Below are 12,999 nucleotides of genomic sequence, written 5' to 3'. Positions count from 1 at the left end.
TGTCTCAGCAAGAAATAAAAACAGTGGTAAGTGCATGGGCGCCTGGGTGGCCCAGATGGTTAAGCGTCTGCCTTCGGCTCAGGTCATGATCCCAGGGTCCTGGGATCGAGCCCCGCATCGGGCTCCTGGCTCAGCAGGTAGCCTGCTTCTCCCTCTCCCTCTGCCTCTCTCCCTCCTCATGCTCTCTCTCTCTCTCTCTCTGTATCTCTGTGTCTCAAATGAATAAATAAAATCTTTAAAAAAAAAACCAAAAAAAAAAAAACAGTGGTAAGCGCATACAGCAAGCCCTGGGCAAAGTGCCAGGGCCTCTGCTGGGCTGAGGCACCTTTGCCCTAAGACCTTTCCTCCTGAAGTGTCCCTCATTTTGCCCTGCACTGGTATGTTTCATTATCTGCCCATTCCCACTAGACAGGGAGTTCTCAGAAGGCAGAGACTATCTCAGTCCTCTCCATCTCTGTCTCTGTCTCCTACACCCACTGCACGAGGCTGGGAACACAGCAGGGGCTCGGGGAATACTCACTGGACACCTGAACAGATGTCTGCATGGATGGATGGAAGGATGGATGGATGGAGAGGAAGTGGGAAAGGAAGGAGGGAAGGAAGGGCAATACTGCCAAAGGGCCACTCATCTTGAAACCTCCACTATGGTGAACCGAAGAACCTAAAGATCAGTGGAAAATACCATGGGCTACAGGTCATCAGAAAATCCATATGGAGGGTGTCAAGATGCTAGGCTTTATGAGGCGAGTAAAGGGCACGGGCCGGGAAGTCAGGCAGGCCGGTTCGAATCTAGCTCCGGAAGTTAGTGACAGTGTGACCGTAGCCAAGTCACTTTATCTCTGAAAGTGCTTCCTCCTGCTCAGACAGGGATGATTGCTGTTCCTGCCTCAAGGACTGTTAAGAAGATTCCATTAGATCGTGTACTTAAAGTGAGCAGTGAGGCTGAAAAAATAACAGGAGCTCATCTTATTAATGACACAGGAAGAGCAAGACTCCCAGTCGCCTCCCAGCCCTGAGCCACCTGGAAAATCTCCACATCGGATACAGTCTCCCACCCCAGATTGCCAACTCTTCCATGGCAAAATCCCAAATAAGGGGACGCTTGGGTGGCTCAGTCGGTTAAGCATCTGTCTTCAGCTCAGGTCATGATCCTTGCTCAGCGAGGAGCCTGCTTCTCCCTCTGCCTGCCAATCCCCCCGCTTGTGTTCTCTCCCTCTATCTCTGACAAATAAATAAATAAAATCTTAAAAAAAATAAAATCCCAAATAAGCTCAGTGTCCTCCCTGAACATGCACCTTGCCCCCTCATTCTAAGGCCCCGGGCTGTCCCTCGGCACTGCTTCTCCTGCGGCTGTCCCCCTGGAGTGGAGTCCAGCCCCTGGCCATCTTTCTCACATCCCCTGTGATCCCAGACCTAGAAGAGTGTACGTGCCTTCGCCCTCCGCTGACACCTCCAGGTCATGCTCTCTTTCCTAAATACTCCAGCTCTGCGGCTCATGCTGCCAGACCTCCAGCGACTACCCGCCTTGCTGCAGTCACCCGAGGTCCCAATTCCGAGTCCCCTGAGCCTTGCCGACAGCATGGCTAACTGCCCTGTGTCTCCGCCCCGCTTTACGGTAAAATTCCTCAGAGCTGTCTATTCTTGGCATCTCAGTTCCTCTCCCGCACCGGCTCTCTGGAACCTGTGCCAGGCGGGCGTCAGCCGCACCAGGGTGACAGCTCCCTCCAGGTCACCCGTGATGACTCCCCGTCACTAAACCCCAAGGCCGATCCTCAGGCCTTGCCTTACTGACTCACAATATTGGATACAGCGAACCTGCTCTTTACTCAGCTTCTGATATCATCCTCTCGTGGCTCCGTCCCTGCCTCCCTGGCTGCTCCTTTTCCTTCCAACCCCTACTCACTGGAGAGTGCCAGTCTCGGTGCCTGGGTCTGTTCCCTGTGTCGCCAAGTCTCAGAGCTTCAAATACCAGCAATATGTTGACATTTGCTAAACTGACGGCCCTGTATCTCCCGCTGCCGACCTGGCACCGCCATGGGGCTGGTCAACAGGCGTCTCAAGGAGTCCCAAACCAGACACCGGCTGCTGGTCTCTGCCTCTCCCACCTCAGGGCAGGACAGCTCCATCACCCTGATGGTTCATGTTACAATGATCTTTTCAAGCACAGGTCGGCCTACATCTCTGCAAGAGCCAAACACAGAACGTTTCCGGCTCTGCCAGCCACAGGGCCTCTATCACACCTACTCAACTCCACAATCCCCGTGCCAAAGCATCCCAGGCAACGTGCAAATCAGTGAGTGGCACAGTGCTCCAAGAAAACCTAAAAACGGCCATCGAGCTTGGCCCACGGGCCGTAGCTTGCCCATCCCTGCTTTCAAGCTGAAGTGAGATCACATCACTCTGCTGCTCCAAACCCTCCATTTCCGGTCTTACCTGAGTGAAAGACAAAGCCTGAGAACGGCCTCTGCGGGCCCACCTGATGTGCCACCTCCCTGACCTCCTTCCAGCCTCCTCTTCCCCACTCTACTCCGGCCACATAATTGGCCTCCTTCCTAGTCATCCAACATCCCAAATTCAAAGCAACATCAGGGCCTTTGCCCTTGTTCCTGCTGCCAAAAACGCACTTTCCAAGCTGACCGTTCCCCCCTCTCCTCGAGGTTTGTGTTCAGATGTCACCTCCCCAGGGAGGCTCTAGGATCCCGCGGATGGCAGCACACTCTACCCCGCTCCACATTGCCCATGCCCTCAGCCCTGCTTTCCCTTCCTCCCCAGCACCTGCTGTCTCTCGCACGCTATCCCTGCTCATTGGCGTACTATCTTTCTCCCCACAACAGGAAGCTAGACACAGACTTAGATCATCTGTTTTATTCACTACGTCCCCAGGGCCTAGCACACAGCAGGGTTTCATCAATACTTTTTGAATAGATAAATAAAAGATTGCTGCTGTTGTTCTTGGTATTATCTGTTGCTGCCACATGCTTGCAGCAGAAGTTCAAAATCAGAAGTCAACATGTGTACTTCTGTGGACTCATGAACCCTCTGAAAACGAGGTCCAACACTACCTGTGTACTCACCTACACTGCTCTGTGATAGGGTTTGGAATTAGCCCTGAGGAAGCCAAAGTAATATAGCCTGGACATTCTAGAAAACCCCACCAAGAGGGTTCTCACTTATATACATGATACCACACGCCTGAGGCTTCCACAGACAAAGCCAAAAAAACCCACCCAGATTCAAGTCATCCCACAGCCGGGGTAGCTGCAGACCATACCAAGTGAAGGGAGCGGTGACCTCACAAGACCTGCGAGCACTTACAAGTTCCCTTTATCCACACTCCAGGATAAAATAAAAACAATAGATTCATTTTCCTTATTGTGTTCCTTTGATTGTGTATTTGTCAAGAGTCAAGATTAATCACTGTAATTCATAAAATTTATACTCAAACTTACTGCAGTTCTAAACAACAAGGTTGACATTTCAAGCAGCTCTATCAGGTCGTTCATCTCGCTCACGGAGAATACATTTTTCTCAGTGCTTACCTTTCTGTACCGTTTTGTCTGGCGCTGGCCTCCCCTCCATCATTGCTTCAGCCAGAATTAACTTTTGGTGAAGTTGCTTATTGCGGATTTTAAACTCCTTCAGCTCCCCCTGCAGCTCCAAGATTTGGCCCTGCAGCTGGGCCACCATCTCCTGGGTGACAGGGAGCCGATACACATTTCCTAATGACCGGGACGGCTTTATCAGGATGGGCAAGCGGGACTTCTTAGCTTCCTGAAGAGACACACGCACAGGACAATGAATGCACTTTCTCTGGTCACAGAGGCAACATTCTCATGCCAACCTTGTAAAACAGGATTCAAACCGGCTGTCCAGACTTCTGGTTCCTAGAATGGCATCTATGTTTATCTCCCAGTCTACAGAATTTGTGTCTTGGCAGGTCCCTCCTCTGACTGGCAAGTGCCAAGCTCTTCCTCCTCGACACCCTCTTGGCCCTGGCCCACTGTCTCTGTGGACATCCAGATGCTCAATATATGGCAGTCCTTTCTCCACCACAATCTTTCTAAATAACATCTTCTTGCTCCCTATCTATTTCCTCATTCCCACCCCTCCAACCCGCTCCTTAGTCTAAACCAATCTGCTAGTCCACAAGAACCACCCCCGACTAAAGTTCTCCGTGGCTACCGAGTCACTAAGCCAGTGGCCATCTCCCAGGCTCAGAGCTCCGACCTGCCTACCCTCAACATCTTAATTTCCACTGGCTTCCAGTACTCTGAAGCCAGCCCAGCACTTAGCTCCTTCCATCCACCACCCAAGTCCCCACCCCAAAGCTACGCCGCTTCAACACCCTCCGTCTTGGTGAATCACACCACCATCCCCTCACTGCACAACCCAAGCCTGCAAGTCTATCGAACTGCTCTTTACACTCATCACCCACTCTTGCCACTCGCCAGGCTCCATTAATTCCAGCTGAGCTCTTTGTACTCTCCCCACCCCCCACTGCCTCCATCCAACCCCAAGCCGTGGCTGGCACTCATCTAGCCATGGCAGCCACCTCCTGAGCGCCCTCCCCCCCCTTCCTGCCCTTTCTAGTCCACTCTCCATACTGCAGCAGAAAAGGCAAACTTAACATTCCTCACCTCTGTTTACAACTACTGGAACACTTCCCCGTCTCTTTGACCAAGGTCAAAATCCCTACCACAGCCGCCATGCTGTACATGACCTGCAGCCCGAGTCACTGCCCCTCTGCCACCTCCCCTATTCCCACACACTCACCTTCTATCGGTTCCTCAAATGCCTGTGTTCCTTCCACCCCAGGGCCTAGGCATACACTGTCTCTTCTGCCTACAACACGCTTTCTTGCTCACCCCCACCTCTTTCGTAACCCCAATACATTAATCAGGACTCCACTCATATGTGTCTTCCTCGGGAGAATGGGCCTTGATTTACAAGACCAGATCAGGCCGCCCTGTTAAGGACACTCACCGCCCCCTACAATTCTTTAGGGAGAACATTAGTACCATCATAATTAAATGCCTGTGCAATTATTTGTTCCCTGTCTACCTTCCACACTGGCCTATAAGCTCCAGGGTTCAGGAACTCTGCATTTCTTGGTCATACTCTATCCACAGCTTCCAGCACAAGAACATAGTAGGTACTCAACAACTATTTGTGGAATGAACATACAAACAATAACTTAAGAGGCCAGATGGGGGTGCCTTTCAAGTGGGGAGAATTTTAAATATATTCAAAAGTTGGAAAGAGGCACCAAATCTAGAATATATAAAGAGCTATTACAATTCAACAATAAAAAACACAAACATTGACTCAATTAAAAGATGGGCAAAGGGTGTGAAAGACACTTCTCAAAAGGAGACCTATATATGGCCAATAAACACATGAAAAGATGCTCAGTGTCATTAGTCATCAGGGAAATGTAAATCAAATCACAATGAAATATTGCCACTCCCAACTCATTAGGACAGCTTATGATCAAAATAATAACAAGTGTCAGCAAGGCTGTGGAGAAACTGGAATCTTTGTGCCTCTGGTGAAAATGTAAACTAGGAGCAGCTACTGTATAAAACAGCCCAGGGGTTCTTCAAAAGGTTAAACATAGAGTTCCCATATGGCTCTGCAATTCCACTCCTCGGTGTTTACCCAGGAGATGCGAAAACACATGTCCACGCAAAGACTTGTGCATGAATGTTCATAGCAACGTTATTCATAATAGCTAAAAAGTAGAAACAGCCCAAATGTCCATCGACTGATGAATGGATAAATAAAATGTGCTACATCCATACAATGGACTATCGTTTTGACAATAAAAAGAAATGAACTGCTGCTACAGACTACAGCAGGAATGCACCTCGAAAACCCTACTACACTAAGCAGAAACGGTCACCAAAGATCACACGTTATATGATTGCATTTATATATATAAACATCCAGAATAGGCAAATATATAAAGACAGAAAGTAGATCAGTGGTTGCCTACAGCTAGGACAGATGGGGGAAATAGGAAATGACTGCCAATGGGTCAGGGTTTCTTTTTGGATAATTAAGCATGTTCTAAAACTGATTATGGCAATGGTTCTACAACTCTATGGATATACCAAAAACAAAACAAAACAAACCACTGCACTATATTCTTTAAATGGATAAACTGTATGATATGTGTATTATACCTCAATGAGGCTATTATTCTTTTTAATTTCTTAAGTGGAAGAGAAGGAACCTGAAAAGAAAACAGGAAATACCTGGGACCCTGGGAATGACGAAATCAGCAAGGTCTCTCAAGCAGGAAAAGGGAGGAAGGAGCCCTGCCTGCACATTCTAGGGTGTAAAATGCTTTCAAGCATGCTATCCCACAATCCTCCAGTAAGCTCTGCATTTCCAGAGCTCACAGGATAATAGAAGTTACCAGGCCTATTTTTCAGACAAAGAACTGAGACTTCCAACAACCAGCCCAATGTCATACAAGGTTAGACAGCCGGACCTCACAACAGCACTCCAGCCTCTGTTGCTCAGTTAAGGAAAGTTGAGACACTCCACCCCGAAATTCCAGGGCAGAGAGCAGGTTCATGGCCAAGGACAGTTTGAGGTGGTGAAGGGAACCAGTGACAGTTGCGCGGGGGGGGGGGGGGAGGAATGCTTCATCAAAGAGGACTGCAAAATAACAGTCATTTGCTTGGTCTTCGGTCTCCACCGATCTTTATTCTTGGATCCAAATCTGTGTGTCATATGGCAGGAGAAAAGATATCTGCAAGTGCACAAATGCCGAAGCCAATTTCAGGCTGGAAGACTGCCGTCAGTCAACCTAATGCGGGTTCTAAAATAACACCACACAAAATGCTACCTTATGGACACTGCGCACAGTCCCACCTACCACCTTATTAAAGATGTCATAATGGAACGCCTCACTTGGGGGTGCAAGGGGGACAGGAATGCACACACACCGATCCTGACATGCACCTACACAACCATGCACAAGGCACCAGCAGACACCTGCCACACATCTCCTCATGTCACCACTGAGCCAGCCTCCAGTTCCAGGTCACACTGATCCCACTTGAGCCACCGAGAAAGGTAAGCGGCCAGGCCTGAAGCTATCAAGGCATATCTGTGATAGTACCCCTCACCAAGGGCTCCTCCCTTCCTGAGAAAGGTAGGTTTTGAAAATCCCTGTCTTGGGCACCTGGGTGGTGCAGTCAGTTAAGCAACCAACATCTTGATCTCAGCTCAGGTTTTGATCTCAAGGTCATGGGTTCAAGCCCCACATTGGGCGTGGAGCTTACTTCAAAAAAAAAAAAAAAAAGTATACCCCTGTCTGCCTCTAAAACTGGACTTTGGTCTATATTCCTACTACTCCTCTTAACAGCTGACTCACTCTGGACCATTTTCTGAGCCTTTCAGAGGCTATATTTCTTCATATGTAAAATGTAGGGAATACCTACCTAGCTTATACGCTTGAGAAGATTAAATGTGATGATACAGATACAGAATATCTAACACAATCCTGGCACAAAGAGCAGATGCTAAAAAATTAAACACAGTGCCCTTCCTTTTAAAGACACAAGAAGAATAATTCTAAACTAAAAAAAAAATTTTTTTAAATATATTTGGGGAAATTAATGAGTTCATTCGATTATGCAATTTTCCTGCACAAAGGAGGCTATCTCCCACACAAACTGGGGGAAAAAACACATCTTCCTAATACACAGGTACAAACTAATAGAGCTGGGGCAGATGAGACCATTTCTATTCCAGCCAAACTGCACAAATTTACATCTGGAGTACCATTAATATAATGGCAGTGTCTTTTTTTTTTTTTTTTTGTCTTTACCAGTATCTTTAGAAAACCCTTTTCTAGAAATTACAGTTTTGGTGCATAATTTAAAACAATCAAAAGCAATTTTGCTAATGATATATCTAACTCCCTTTGGTATGCACAAAAGCAGTAATTTAGTGGTCAGAAAATAAACTTAATTCTCCATTCTGATGCCATGAAGCAGTGTGTACAGCTGATTTCTCAGATACAAAACACCCATCAGAAACAAGAACACCAACAGCCATCACTGGAGCTCTATTAGAAACATGACCTACTTCTCCACCAGAACACTGACATTTCCCTGCTTTGGGGATCATCAACTCCAACCCCTCTGCCCATGAGGATTTTAGTAAAAGGTCCAATCAAATACTGCCAAGAGAGTCTGGCTTTTAATAATGTGGCATATTCGATGGTATTTGAGGTGAAGCACAGAGACAGCACCTTGACTGAAGCAAAATGCATTCCCCCACCAAAACTGGACCCTACCACTCTGGGCCAGCAGGAGCTGGGGCTAGCCTGGCAAAGGGTATGGCTGCAGCCCTGTAACTGCTGGCTAACTGTGGGCATTCAAAATCAGGCTTCCTCATCTCTGACGGGTGTCGCAGGATAAGAGAATGTAGATGAAGCCCACAGAACAGAAGCTCTCCACCACACAGAGTCTGCACAAGATAAAACCTAGGTTCTTGGCCCTCCTCCTAAAGTCAAGTTATCACAATTTCACTGCAATCTGCAAACGTAAATATCCACCAGTAGGTGAAAATCATACAAATTTTGGCACATTTCCCACAACGGAATCTTACAGAGCCGTTACAAGGCAAGATGTTCCTGATACACAGCATGAAAGAAAAAGCTACACACAGATGTATAAATATGACTCTATAAGGAAACTGCATAAATATCATGACGTATAGACAAATAAGACTGGGCTAGGGGGAAGGTTAAGACGGACACATACCTCTAGGTAGAGGCCAGACTAAGTGCAGGCAGGGGGAGACACCAGATTTTATATACATCAAAAAAAGCAATGAGAGCAGAGTTGAGTTTTTAAGCCTTTCATTGGTATAAAATAAGAAAACAAATAAATAATAAAAAAGCTTACTTTATCAGTCCCGTTGGGGAAGGAAAGGGCAGTGGCCTGCCTCCCTGGTGCCATGCGCGAGTTCTCCGGCTGACCCTCAGTGTGAAACACGGCATCTGGTGGCTTCTCTTCCCAAGCCTCTCTCTTGCCCTCATGTTGGAATTTGAGCGAGTCACCCTCCGCGGCCACAGTCTGCACGGAGGCATCTCTCAGCTCCTGCTTGGACACTTCACCCATCCTTCCTAGCTGGGCTGTCCGAGGCGACTTCCGTTCATCGTGGGACTTGGGCAATGAGTTGACTTGGGTGAAATGTCCGAGTTCACCTCTTAGCTGAATAGCCATTTGCTTAAGGGACTTCTCAGTTTTACCATCAAGGTGTTCTGCAGACACTCCCGGCTCTGCCAAGCACATTCGTTCCAGAAGTAGTTCACGTAGCACTTTCAGAAGGTCTGGCCTGTTTTTCCAAAAGGGAAGGAAGTGGAAGAACTAGGTTTTCTGCTATAGCCTCATGCCCTACCCGGTTTCCCACGTTTTCTCCACTGACTGGCCCAAAGTCTGTTTAAACTAAGCACACGGACCACCTGCCATATGCCAGGATCTACCACCAAGGATTTTATCCCATGTCACCTCATGACAACCACACATGGTGGGTACTGCCATGTCTAACTCATGGATAAGAAGAGGAGAATCAATTTGACACAAGTACACAGCAAGTGAGGGGGCCACATGCTGTAAGGATGCAGGCTGGGCCTAGAAAGGAGCAAACAGGGTCATCAAGTATTCTTGACAATTACAAGGTCCACCCACCCACTGGCCCCATTCCTACATCCAGGGGTGAGTATGGCTTGGGAGGACTGGTCAACCTGATGGACCCATGAGTGACCTGGCCCATCACTGTGCACAGTCAGTGCTCAGTATATAGGTACTAAATGAAGGGATACTGCAAACTACTCAGAACAGAAATAGTGGCTTTGAAATCACACAAAAATGGCTTTGGATTCTAACTTGGAGATGCTTTGGAAGTAAGGTAAGTCTCCTTCACAGGACAGCAATGAAGATGAAACAAGACAGCGTACAGGTAGCAGACACTTTCGGACCCTGGCCATGTGCCCTAGGCTCCCGCAGACCCCAGCTACAGCTGCTTGCACACTGTGTGACGGCACCCGGAGACACAGACAGTCCCACCTACAGTACGCCCTGCCTCTCACCCCTGCCTTGGGGCTTTCCCAGAGCTCCCTGCAGCCTCCAGCCAGGCAGCGGGAGATGGGGACCAGTTTACACACCATGCGAGCACACACAGGAGCCCCTCCCGCTCTGCTCTAAAAACATATAAGTGACAGCAAAATACCATAAGGTGCACTATAGGCCACTACAGAAATCAAGGTAAGATTTATCCAAAGGTCAGAAACAGAGGAGGAGACCCACAGTCAGGAAAAAGGGGGCATTTGCAGAAAGCACTAGGGGCAGAAATTTAACTCCCACAGTGGAGAAAACCAGGGAAATCTCACGAACCAGAGGCACCGGCAGCACCCCCACAGGAGGAGGAAGGAGCGCGGGGGACAGAGCAGGACTGTCCACACCCGCAAACCAAACTGCACACACAATCCACTAGTACGACAGACAGGCCACAATCCAACGAATCAGAGTTCACACTTAAGAAAAATTAATAAGGCAACCTGAAGATTTTAACATAAGTATGTGTAAATCACCTAAAAAATAAAGGAGAGGGACTCATTTAGAAAGAAGAAAGAAACTAGGAAACTGAGACAGGAAATTAAGGAAAAAGGGGACCAGAGCGGGCCAGGACAGAGGGAGAGGCCTACGGAGAGCTGCTGCTGACATCCATGCCGGGCTGAGGTCGTGGCGGTCCGCGGTGACAGGGGACAGAAGGGGCCCGCCTCCGTGCTGCGCACTTTCTCTTCCCTCTGCCATTCCTCCCGCCTGCCTTCCGCCCAGACCAGCCTCCTCAGACCGACTCCCTGAGCGCACCCTGATGGTCCCTGCCCCGTATCTCAGCTACCACTACACGTGACAAGTGACGTGAGGCCTGCTTCCACCTCCCCCACAGAGCCCTCCAGGAGCGAGGGGAAGGTCCTACTCCCCCTGGGTTCCGATCATCTAGCTCTGGGGCAGTCAACTCCATTCAGATCACACAGCTACAGCACACTGAAGGAGGGTAAAAAATAAAAGTTTAAAAAACAAAATTAGAACGTATGGTACATTTTTCACTTCTAATACGAACCATTTAGACTACACACACGATCTTAAAATTTAGTAAACCCAGACTTTAAAAATATTTCTGGCACTTTAAGCATGTTAAACTAAATTTTCCTTTCCTCTCCTTCCCTTAATATAGATTAAAAATAATGACAATTGCTATTCAGCTAGCCCAAGGAAGACTGTTACTCACTACCAAACAACACACAATAAAACCTGGGAAAAAGACTTTACAAATGGGTACTAAAAGGTGGTGAAAGAGGCCATTAGAATATACTAAAGTGGGGGTGCTGTTAAATAAAACATTTCAAGTGTTATTTTGCTAGAAATCTGAACAGCAGATTCATTAATCCATTGCCATGATCAGGACCTTTTTAATGGTTCAGTCGAGGGTCTTGTCAAAGGCCTGAACATTGTTTATATAACCTTCCAGAGGATCTTTGCCACAGAGAGGTGTAAGGGGAGAGGAACTGACATTTGTGAAGCACTTGCCATGCGTCAGGTCCTTTAAGTACACCAACGACACTCAGGCCTCGCTGTATGACTAGGAGATGGGGTCAAAGCTAACCCCATTTTACAGTTGAAGAAACAGGCTCATAAAGATTCAAGATCCTCTAGCAAAGCTGCAGAACAAAGACTGGAACCCAGATCTTTCTGACTCCAAAGGATCACTACACTCTCCAGTTTTCCACTGTCACCTTCTGCTGTGATGTTGGGCTTCTAATTGTCTCCACTGACACTTAAATATTTATTGAGCACCTGCCATCTGCCACGTTAGGCAGTGGGCATGCATGGTGCAAGGGAATCATGGGGCTCATATTTCATTGAGAAGACAGACAGATGTTCATGCAAACATTGATAACAAAATAAAACAATGTACAGCAATGATAAGTACTATGAATTATGGGAGGGAAGGAGGGAGGAAGTCCTGACACCACGTGTAGAAGCAGGATTTCCCGTTAGTGGTCAGCAAAGTCCTCTCTACAGAGCTGATGTCTAGCCGAGACACCACCAGTCACATACAGACCTAGGAAAAGAGCATTCCAGGTAGAGCGAACGGCTAGTGCAAAGGCCTTGAGGTGAGAACCAGCCTAGATGTTGGGGAGCAGAGCAGAGCTCGGTGAACAGGAGGGGTAGGTGGTAAGGACAGAGAAAGAGGCAGGCGCCAGGTCAAGAAGCTCTGATCTTACTATAAGAGCAATGGAAATCTGCTGGAAGGTTTTAAGCATGGAACGGATCTGATCTAAGTTTTATTAAAAAGAACACTATGGGGGGGGCGGAGCAAGATGGCGGAGGAGGAGGAGACCTGGATTTCGTCTGGTCTCAGAAATTCAGCTGAATAGGGATCAAACCATTCTGAACACCTACGAACTCAACAGGAGATCAAAGATAAGAATAGTAACAACACTCTGAACAGAAAAGCGACCACCTTCCGGAAGGTTGGATGTGCGGAGAAGTAAATCCGAGGTGATATTCGGGAGGATAGACGGCGGGGGAGGGGGCCTCCGTCGGCCGCTTCTGGCAAGTGATAGAGCCGCGGAGCACAAAATCGGACCTTTTCGAAGTCGGCTCCGCTGAGGGACGTCGCTCCAGTGGCTAAGCGGGGGGTGGAATCCTCCTGTAACAGTGTGGTCTCAGGACCCTCGGGGTCACAGAAAGACCGGGGATGCCTGAGTGCAGCAGAGCTCCCAGGTATCAGAGCAGGGAAGCCGGCTGCAGAGACGGAGCCAAGGCGCGGGCTCTCAGCTCGGGGTTGCCATAAACTGTGATCGGCGGCCCAGTCGGGTCACTGCTCCTCCAGCAGGGACTCAACAAGCGGCAGAGCTGGGGAGACTCCCCTTCCTCCCCTGGGAGGAGCGGCGCGGGAGCGCACCGC

At 48.4% G+C, this 12,999-nt stretch overlaps 1 protein-coding gene across 1 annotated transcript in view; it reads right to left on the bottom strand.

Annotated features, from left to right (window-relative positions):
• The window catches only part of CDK5RAP2 (CDK5 regulatory subunit associated protein 2), a 176,367-nt gene that overhangs the window by 51,516 nt on the left and 111,852 nt on the right, over nt 1–12,999 (bottom strand). The window contains 2 exon segments of the mRNA XM_035723765.1: nt 3,540–3,771; nt 8,928–9,360. Of these exon segments, the coding sequence (XP_035579658.1) occupies nt 3,540–3,771; nt 8,928–9,360 (665 nt within the window).

This window comes from Zalophus californianus, chromosome 13, assembly GCF_009762305.2.
Source record: "Zalophus californianus isolate mZalCal1 chromosome 13, mZalCal1.pri.v2, whole genome shotgun sequence".
Taxonomy (NCBI): Eukaryota; Metazoa; Chordata; class Mammalia; order Carnivora; family Otariidae; genus Zalophus; species Zalophus californianus.
This window is presented reverse-complemented; position numbering and strand designations above follow the sequence as displayed.